The sequence below is a fragment of the Acyrthosiphon pisum genome, chromosome X, assembly GCF_005508785.2.
Source record: "Acyrthosiphon pisum isolate AL4f chromosome X, pea_aphid_22Mar2018_4r6ur, whole genome shotgun sequence".
Lineage (NCBI taxonomy): Eukaryota > Metazoa > Arthropoda > Insecta > Hemiptera > Aphididae > Acyrthosiphon > Acyrthosiphon pisum.
Window position 1 is genome coordinate 24625000 of NC_042493.1, and position 11541 is coordinate 24636540.

An 11541-nucleotide genomic window follows, 5' to 3' on the forward strand; every position below is an offset into this window, starting at 1 on the left:
AAATTCACCCCCAAACCCCCCTAAATATAAACTCTAGGATCGCCCCTGTGTGTAACTGCAATAACGGATGCAGTTAAATAATTGGAATTATTGAGTTTATTACTCTTTTGTTAACGTAAATGATTGTCGGTACATAATTTCTCGGCGTTCTACTTATTATTGGAATCCCACACACCTAGAATGACCTTCGATATATTTTAGTTAATAGTGATGCCGGGATGTCCCAGCCCCCAGGCCGCAGCGCGCGTGTTGAAGTGGTAGTATGATACTATAATATAGACAGTATATTATCCTATCTGCATTTTGTGGCAGTCACCCACCCATACTAAAATGTGAGAACTGAAAGCGTGTGCCGTGTTAGAGTGTCGAGCGGTATAGCCCGCCAAAGGAAAATTGGTACTACATTTTAGTGTTATAGCAGATTTTGGTGCTGATGGTGCACTCGCTGAGACAAAATACGGGTATTTTTTAAAATAATCAGCGAAAACAAAGCACAGCAAAAACTGTTTTACGCGGGGTAGAACCACTCAGGTCTCAGACTGTAGCCAAAGATGAAACTCCAAATTTATATACAATATAGTTGAGAACATTATCTGTGAAACCTCGTTTTTATTATTTTGGTATCACTAATCAAGCATTCAAGCATAATATACGGAAAATGTTCTTATTGTTTCAAAATCTATTATTTTTGTGTTTTTCTAATATTTACATATTTTTTTTAGATTTTTTGGTTCCAATAGGCAAAGGTGGGCATTGACTAGTTAAAAAGTTAAATAAAATTAATTAGTTAGTTTATTTTCTAATAAACTTTTGAACTTAAGTTAAGTTACTTAACTAGTTTAATAATTTATAGTTGAATTAACTTAGCTTTTCTCAGTTGATTTAAAAAAAATCCATTAAGTTACAAACATTTTGAAATATTTCGGTTATACGTAAATATTAATATATCAGTATAAAATGAAAATAATCCAATACTATAATAACACAAACATTTCTGTTCTTTTTCTCGATAAAATACATTTTGTGTATACTAATATATTTTATTAAGTTGTAAATTATAATATATTATGCGAGTTGCAATTATAAATGTTTTAATAAAATTAATAATTTTAAATTACAAATTGACATTTGTTACGTTTTAATATTATTAAACATATAATATATATGAAGGTCGTGTACTCATCTTCACGTATTATGACATTCAATTGCTATATGATATAAAAAAAATATATTTGTTAAGTTATTAATTTGAGATGAGTATAGTTTAAATTAGTAAATAAAAGTAAAGTATAAAACTAAAAGCAAAAGGGTATACACTAGTATACAGTGTACATTATGATAAAAGTTCAATAAAATTGGTTTTTATAATTTATAATTAGAAACTAGAAAGACACAAAAATAGATTAACTTTTTTAAACTGATTTAAGTAAATTTTTTTTTTCGATATTAACTTTTAAATTATCAATCTTGTGTCCTCTTAACTTAACTTAACTTGAGTTAATTATTTTCATTAACTTGTCCACCTTTGCCAATAGGTATAAAAGATTTACTACTTTTTCACCCAGTTTTAAAAACGAATTACATATAAAGCCGGTAATAGCTAAAAATGAGTCAAAATATTTTGAACATTCAATTTTAATCACGTATGGTCTATAGTTACCCGGTAGCCCTCTTTTTTTTTTACTACATCAATATAAGAAAGGTACAATATTCCCCGTCAAACGAATCCCGGAAATAAAGACCAACAGAAAAAAAAGAACACGGAAAAAAAGAACAATTTACAATTTTTGAAATTTTTAAAAATGTTAAGAAAGTACTAGTGGCGCAACTGATATTACATGAAAAGTAACCCCACACCCCCTATATGTTCACTTAAAAATATAAAAAAATCGGAACGATTCTGTTTTGGGAACTTTTCGATTTTTAAAAACTTTTTTTAAAAAATGTGTTGTAGGGTACTTTGTAAGAATGTAAAAAAAAAAGTCCGGACAAACTTCGTTTTGAAGTTATTGATGAAAAACTTCAAAAATTACATTATTTGCGTACATACCTAACGTGCATTTTTTGAAAAAATTTCGAAAAGATAAAATACTTGGAATTGAATATCACTCGGACGAAAAATCGAAAATATCTCCCGATTTGCTAATCGTATGTAAAACCACCTTAGGCAGTCCTCGGAATTAAACAAAGTTGTTAAAAAGGACATAATCTGCTAGCGTTGCCACTCGCTCAGTGCGCTGCGGTCGGACAAAAAAAATCGAAAAAACACCAAACACGAGTTCCTCCGCAAAGCATTAAAGTATAGTGCGTATAAACGTAAAATACCAAACTTTGGATGGCTTAAACTTCCAAAATAATAGTTTCCACAAAAAAATTCAAAAAATTTCGTAATCAGCGTTAAAAGCCACACATTAAAAAAAAATATTAATAATATAAAAAATGTAGTTATTGAAGTTTTTTATCAATATAACTTCAAAACGAAGTTTGTCCGGGCTTTTTTTACTACATTCTTATAAAGCTCCCTAAAATACACATTTTGGTGTGACCGGAATGCTAAACCAGAATTATGCAAAAAAATCATACAAACAAAATCAATTATTTATTTACTCAAATATTTAAATATAGGTACCTTATTTTTTAATATCTATATTATAATTTTTAAATAATCATTCCACGGTACAAAAATATGCCTGGAAGTTAGATCTGATGAAACGAAGTTGGCTCAAAATTTTATAGGTGATATGAACCAAAAAAAAAACATACTATATTTATGAAAAAATTAAAATTAGACTTGTAACATTATGCGAAGATTATAAAAACGGTAAAAGTGATATTGAAATTTTCTTAACTGCTATAGCACACCCGATAATCATCGTTTAATTTTATGATATCTTTAATATTTAATTTTGTTAAATAATAATAATTTGATATCAATAATTTTTTTTTTTTGATAATCAATTAATATATTTTTAAAAATTGTTCTTTTTTTCCTTGGTCTTTTTTACCGATTATCCCGTCAAACACATGTCTTTTGAAAACTGCTGGCAATTTATTATTAAATGTGTATATATTAGCTACGTATACATATTCCGATAATATTAAGTCCATATAATTCCAGACCCTAAATTAATAAATATTATTTTATATATTTTATATCGACAATGGACGATTATATTATAATATATAATCCTTGCTTGCGTAAATTAGATGAAAGTGTTAATTCATTATTTGACACATTGAAAACAATGATTATGTACCTATAAATTTGTTATAATTTATAAGTAACCTATACTGACTATCGAATTTAAAAGTTCTTTTTCTGAAAAAAAGTATATTAAATTTTAATGTAACTATAGGTATACGTATTTTCCAATAGTTCCATCATCTACTCTCATTAATCTTTAAATAATTTTATCTGATATTTTGTGCCGACTGCCGACCAATGATCTGTCTAACCGTCCAGGTGCTGTGGTGTACCATGTACATTTAGGTCAGTAGAGTGAGAGGAGGGAGTGATCAAGCCAAAGTCTATAAAAGGCCGCGTACAACAAACAGTGAACGCCTTTAGAGTCTTGACTTTTACACAGTTGCATATAGTGAATATACTGTCATTTTTCTTAACCTGCACCTATAAACATAAAATATTATACGTGTAAGTATTTTGAAATTTTACATTACTAATATTTTATAAGACATTTAAAATTTAAAATTAAAACATTTAAACAATTTTATTTCTTGAGCAAGGTCACGGATCCACGGCTCTAATTCTTAAAACATGACTAAATAAAATTACGTGTAGTATATTAAGTAAAAAAAAAAAAAATGCTGCAGGTTTTTGTGGCCAATAAGTGGTTTTTTAATAATTTTTTTTAAAGTTCAGCGGTACTGTATATACCTACTGGTGATTTTTCAAGCATGAACTGGGCGTTTTTTGAACTCACTTTTTCCTTACAAAAAAAAAATATACATACATAATTGTATTATTGAATGTATATAAGTGTTTCCATGGTATTGGTAATTTATGTTACTATAAATGTTGCAGCATGGCTGAAATCGTATTGTCATCCAACACCATTATTGAAGAAATAAATGCGATCACGTCAGCAGGGACTTTCGCCGTGGCGCATTGCGTGTCGGAAGACTTCTTAATGAGTAGGGGTGTTGCGGTTCAATTTAAGTAAGTTTAATACACATATCTCATATCTATTAGAGTCATTTTTCAAAAACATAAATGACGTACTAAACTATTTAACTATAGGTACCTATATATTAACCAAACTTTTAGTACACCGTTTGATTCGAACCGAGCATGATGTATTAGTTTTCTTTATTATAATATTCAGTCGTTAAAAACGTGTTTTTTAAAATTTTTTCCGTTTCGTAAAATGTTATTTTCGAAAAATGTAGATTTGGGTAAAATACTTATTTAAAGTATTTCGATTACATATTCCGAATACTTAAAAAAAAGTATTCCAAATATTTATCGAATACTTTTTTTTTTATAAGATTTAGATTTCAATAGCAAAAATATTATTTTTTCAATTTCATGTTTATAAATGAACATTATTATAATCTCGATAATACACACCTATCTGGCATTCTGGCTGTCTATAAGTTATAAATTATATTCAAATTAATATAGTTAATAAGTAATAACTAATAATTATTAATTAGTAATATATAAGAGTATACCTATATAAGAAAAAAAGTATTCCGAATACCGTATTAAATACTTATATATTTGCATTGTTTAATGTCATTTATACTTAAGTCGATTTATGTTACAGACTGAACTATGGTCAAGTTGGCGTCCTCTTGGACCAAAGGGTCAGAGTAGGTGGGGTGGCGGAACTGAAGGTTCACCAGGAAAATGGCTTTTATATTTTTTACCTGGTGACTAAAGTTTTATACCACCAAAAACCAACTATCCAGTCCCTAGCCACCACATTGGTCCAGTTAAGGGATAGATTAAAAGAATTATCAATTAATTCTTTAATTATCCCGAAACTGGGCTGTATGTTGGATCAACTTAATTGGTACCAGGTCCATGCATTAATCAAGACAACATTTGACAGTAGTGATGACCTGCAGCAGTTAAAAATCACTGTATGCGATCCCGAAAACGTAAGATTTCATTGTTATCAACCATTAAACCATTTATATACATTATACCTACTGCAATGTATAAAATATTAAAATAATATGTAACTTATGTAGTTTCAGATACCATCTCACTATGTGGCCTCAATAGAGGAGAAACGGATTGATTTATTTGATGTTTCGACGAATTTCACGGTCAAAATTTTACCGGTCGAAATAACGTGCGCGTCAACAAACACGTTATTCCAAAAATGTTTGGCAAATAAACTTTTAAGGCCAGAGTAATTTCATTGTTTTTATATTTAAATTTGTATCAATATACAAAACTTTCAATTACTACGTTTACATGATGGCGTTAAAACGGTTTTAAACGGTTTAACTTTAAACCGTTTTAACGCCATCATATAAACGTAGTAATTTTGTAATTAAATTGTATTTTATATCAATGTATATTTTTACAGGTTGTGGGCGACGGTGCGCCTAGGACAGGTCGTCCGAGTCTCTGACACCTTCGTAATATGGGCAATACAGGGCGATGATGTGACATTTTTTCAGACTTTGGAAGCCCAAATTAATGAAACAGTGGCGATAGGTCTTGATTCATTCATTTGGGCATTTCCAAAGTCTGAAATGATTCATTATGCCGCATTTTTGTCCTTGGTAAGGTGAAAATTGGCTGACAATGTACCGCAGCCGTATAAAATAGTGGTGTGCGACCCAACTATGTAAGTTGATCATCAAATTAAATTTATTTACCTATGTAAATGTAATAATTATGAAATATATTTAACAACAAAATGTTATTACCTAAGTATTAATTTTTGCTTATTTATAAAATGTTGTAGGCCGCCGCAAACAATGCCTGCGGGAAAATGGCCAAGAGGCAGAAATCACCACCGGTCTTCACCTGCAAATTATAATCCTGGCCAAGGCGGGATTGTACGTGGTCGTGGCCAGCTGTTACGTGGTCGTGGCCAGGTGGTACGTGGTCGCGGAGAGATGATGCGTGGCGGATATTTCCACGGACGTGGTGGACGTGGTGGATATTGTGAACACTCGTCCACACCGTCCACGACAATTTATACGAACGCTCTAGACGCGTTAGGGCGCACCCTAACATCTATCGTATCAGTCGGTTAGTTTCAACAGTATAATATTTTAAAAACTTAATTGTATAGGTAATTATATTAAGGTTCAGAATGAAAATATTATATTATTATTACGATATAGTACGATTGGCCACACAAGACTCAAGTCCACAACCCGCGTCAGGGTCATCGAGGTATTATAATCCCAATTATATGCGTGGACGGGCACGTGGATGGGCACGTGGACGGCCATCAATTATGTGCCATAACTGCCGGGAATTTGGCCATACGCGGCAGTACTGTCCTAACAATTGTAAGTACCTAGGCAAATAACTTAAAATTATTATTTATTTTACATTATGTAAGCTTCAATGAACCCTTCGTAATCCGCAATAATAAAATAATAGTTTATGCTATCTACGCATGATGCACCCAGGGTTAACTACCTAGCTTTATAATTAAAATATTGAAAAAAACCACGAGATAATAGGTAAATTTACTTTAATATTTAAAAATACACCTACTAAAATATCATAATAAGTATAATATACTTAATAGTTAATACTACATATTCCATCATTAAAAATATTAAATAAACGTATTGCAAATACGGAATGTAGTTCCGTATTTCATAATTAACTTTGATTTTATGTAGGAACCTACTTACAGTTCATTTATATTTTGTAGTAATCCTTAATACGTTAAGCTACGCGTCTTAAAGCTCTTAATATGTCGTTAAAAATGTAAGATATTATGAAAATAACATACAATTGAGTAATTAACAATGAAATATAAAAAAAAATATATATAAAAAGCCTTGTGTCTTTACGTAATCAATAAGCAAGCACGATTTACATTTTTATTTTTGGCAATTTTTTAAAAATTAAAATCCGAACACTAACACATTACACATACACGGGCTTACATACATATTCGTTTACAAATTCGCAACTAAACGTTCCCAAATCCTTAAAAGGCTAAAACCTATAAAACACAGATAAAATATTACGATCGATAAGGCGACAAACCAAAAACGCGAATGCTATATAGTTCACCGTAGTGATTGCGACTAATGACTTACGAGTTCCGACAAAATGACAGTTTGTCTGTGCACAACCTGAAATATTATCGTTTAAAACGTCTGATAGCGTAAAAAAAAATGTTTAAATATAATTTTTGTAATGCTATAGATATTATAGTTCTAAACTATTTATTTCTTTTTTTTCAGAAACCGCGGATTTTTTTTTAATAAAATTATTATCATTATTATTTTTTTTTTTCATTTATTTGTGGCATTTTTTTTAGCCAGTACAATACTTTTTTATATTATTAAACAGTACAACTTTTATACCTACCTATTATTATACTTATACACAATACAGTATACACTATATCTAGTGTTATACAAATATTATTATATTTTTTTTCATTTATTTGTGGCAGATTGTCGCCAACAGTAGGTATAATTTTTTTTTTAGAATTCACAGAATATCTGTATTCATTTATATACTATTATACATTATTATACTTATTTCAATAACATGCATGTTTTAGTTATCGATTAATTTTTAGATTCTGAGTGGAACGATGAATGTATTGATTTTACAATGATGTGTGTTTTTTTTATATTTTTTTTTTTATTTTATACTATTAACACCAATATAGTTTACACTTTTACACTTTTCATTGTCAAAACAAATTTGTAATTTAAAATACATAAAAAAAACAAATATATGTTTAATTATTTGTATTTATAATTATATATCATAGTTGTATTTTATCAGCTACACATGGCCTATAATCTATATTGTATTATTTACTGTGCCAATTGCATTTAATTGTATTATAATTTAATATACCTACTCCTACGTCCTACATGAACATGTAACTAAAATCTAATTATTTATTTAATGGTGATATACGTAAACATAAGTCTTATATTAAAATTGTTTTGTATTATATTTAATATTTATAGTTGTTATTTATTGTTAAAAAAAAAAACAAAGTTATGTTTTAGAATTAAATTTTTTACTTAGTATCGATATTAAATAGGTAAACAACAAACATCTATCTAAGATATAAAATATAATCTGTGATCAGAAATGGGCCGAATTACTAGATTCGTTGAAAGTTGTAGGTTTGTTAGGCAAATAAATAATAGTAAAATATTTTAGCATTTTGTAAAAACTTACAACTTATAAGTCATAGTTAAAAATAGAAATGCACGAGACAAAAAATAAATAGCTATAAACTTTGATTCCATAATATTATGTTAGTTAGACAAGGATTTATATTATCATAATTTATATAACGCCGTGCACCCATTTATTACATATACCACAAAAATCATATAATATGAATACACTTTTATTTTTCTGGAGCCCAAGTCCCCCGAGTGCCCCCTCCAAGATATACAAATTTTGAATCTACGTTGGTTGCCCTTTTGATTAAAAATGGTTTGGGAAAAATATTTTTCCGTGTTCATTTCGAAAAAAACCCTCCAAAGTACATCGCGCAGCCACTTAGCCCGTAAATCGCAATCATCGTATAATTTAAATCGTATTTATTTTTCTGGAGCCCAAGTCCCCCAAATGCCCCCTCAAGATATACAAATTTTGAATCTACGTTGGTTGCCCTTTTGATTAAAAATGGTTTGGGAAATATATTTTTCCGTGTTCATTTCGAAAAAACCCTCCAAAGTACATCGCGCAGCCACTTAGCCCGTAAATCGCAATTATCGTATAATTTAAATCGTATTTATTTTTCTGTAGCTTAAGTCCCTACGTGCCGCGCTTGGGTAGCAGGTACTCTTTTAGAATCTCTATTGAATGCCTTTATCATTAAAAATTGTTTAGATTGTTTGGTGTTCATGCCGAAAAATTAGTCCTAAGAAGATGGCGCAGTGGTTTAGCCCATATCCGCTAACCTCCGATTGCCCTCTCCAAAATATACAAATTTCGAATGTACATTGGTGGCCCTTTCCGTTAAAAATAGTCAGGGAAATATATTTTTTGGTATCTACGCCAAAAACGCCTTAAAAAATATACTTATAATTTTGAATCTATGTTGGTTACCCTTTCAAGTAAAAAAGGTTTGGAATACATTTCCTAGTTTGTTTTTAAAAAGCCGTCATAAGTAGGTACATCTCGCAGCAGCATAAATCGTAAATCGTAAACATCAGATGGTTGATATCGTATTATTTTTTTAGAGCTCAAGTCTACTGTTTGCCCTCTTAGGAAACTACAAATGTCGAATCTTTATCTGATGCCTTTTTAATTAAAATATAAATAATTAATATTTAAATATTAATGATTTTGGTGTTTATGCCGAAACATGCGTCTAAAATGTAGTTTGCAGTAGAATCGTAGTTGTGTCTACTAATTTATGTGGGGTGTTAAATTGAATTTGTTTTAACTTCTAATAATTAAGGAGGATTGTATTCGTAATGTCCCATTAATAGAATAGTGAACAATTAATGATATATCCGCTACTTTACGTGTATTGGCAGTATTGAAAAAAAAAAATTGAATTAAAAAATGTTTGTTATTAAGTGATTACAAGAATACTAAAGGTAATTTTTTAAAAGCTATTGCCTATTTATAAAAGTTTGATAATTTATGATCATAATGCTAGGTCTTTAACACATAAATAAACAGAATCAAGTTTATTTTTACTTATAGTATGATTAAATATTACTGGGTGACATTTAGATACTTATGTTTAAGCTCATTCCCCGTTGTTGACCCTGTTTTACTAAAATGTTAAATTAGTTTTGTAGAATATTATAGATCGTTGATGGGTTATTGCCGGACAATATAAACTTTGTCCTTGTAGCTGATTTGAATCGACTATTTTTATTACACCTGTAGACGATCTAATCACTTGTTTTTTTATAATTTTATAGGGATTTGTGATGATTTTAATCATTTCGTTATTATTACACTCTATTGCAGATGCCATAATGAACATTATCTATTTATCTATTTATTTATTTCAACGGATCAAACGATCCAATTACAATAATTTAAAATAATATAATTAGTTCAAAAATGAATATTAGAATACAATAATAACACAGTAATAATACAATAATAATAAAGTAATAAATCAGTACAACAAATTTAAATACAAAAAATGTTGTTTACATAGCTATTAAATAATTCAATGGAATATTATAAGGTGATATTATTAGGTGATAGGTGTTTAAATTGCATTAATATAACTTATTAATATTTAATAATATTATAATCTTAATAATAATAATCATTATTATTCATCCATCTTGAATTATATCTGAAAAATAAATACTTTTATTAACACTCCTTGTAAGACAAGAATAGGCAATAGAGTGTGCAGGAATACGGTTACCTAACTTATCAGAATAGATTAACGCTAAACGTCCCGGAGCTAACTTCACAGACATTGATATTATGTCATTGAATTCAAATTTAATACCAATTACCATCCATTATACAGTGACCCACTTGTAACCTACTTTACAGCAGAGGGACAAAATATACAATATCAGCTCTATAATGCACCGACGAGCACAATGGATAAAACGTTTTAATTAAAAACGGCTTAAGTTGACTCTTTGGTAAAATTAAAATAAATTTACAGTTACCAACGACCGTCCAATTGTGTCTTATTGCGAATTTAATAACAGCCAAATCGGTTTATTAGTATTCACATTGAACAATATCATAATTATATCTTTTATTGTTAGGTACAAGTAAATTTCTTTTAATTAACTTTGTTTATCGAAAATAAATTATGAAACGTTCCATTACGGTTTCGTAAAATTATTTGTTAATTATATTCATCTGTCGTATATTGTAGACAGTCGTCACTGTAATATTATTTAATGTAAATATATTACATGTAAAAATCAACGTAGCAATTTAGATATTAATATAGGTCAATGAAGCAAGATGTGCTGAGACAGCAAAAACTATTTTACTATATAACGCCGCCGTACGCGCAAGGACAGGGAGTCCCCGTTCTCACTGAGTGAGTCGGTGAAAACGGGCTACGGCGGTCTGAATCCGCAAAGTGTTTAATTTATGTTTGTTTTAAAATTCAATAAAAGTGTTTCCGACCATTAAAACCCGAGTTGAATTTTATTTCTAAGTCTTCTTTGTCCTTACCTTTGAATATTGGAACAGTGCTCAGACCCACACACCTATAGTCAATGAGGTTTATTGCAAACTGAACAGTGCTCTGGTTGTGGCGTCCTAATAGTCATTCCAAATTAGGGAACGGACGTAAGATCGACAAAACGCGTACCATCGTACCTCAAAAGCTAACAGTGCATTAATCTGAATTTATTCTAGAGATAGTCATTAGCTTAGAG

The 11541-nt window shown here is 29.6% G+C and overlaps 1 protein-coding gene across 3 annotated transcripts; it reads left to right on the plus strand.

Annotated features, from left to right (window-relative positions):
• Positions 1-4662: 4662 nt before the first annotated feature.
• Positions 4663-6586, plus strand: LOC107884251. 3 transcript variants are annotated; one of them, XM_029485595.1, is made up of 5 exons: positions 4663-5124; positions 5218-5381; positions 5562-5825; positions 5946-6235; positions 6331-6586. In XM_029485595.1, coding segments are annotated over exons 3-5 (483 nt in total). In that variant the 5' UTR covers positions 4663-5124; positions 5218-5381; positions 5562-5823; the 3' UTR covers positions 6522-6586. The 3 variants fall into 2 exon arrangements, with proteins under 3 accessions (XP_029341455.1, XP_029341457.1, XP_029341456.1); XM_029485596.1 differs by having other exon boundaries at positions 5218-5825.
• Positions 6587-11541: the final 4955 nt, after the last annotated feature.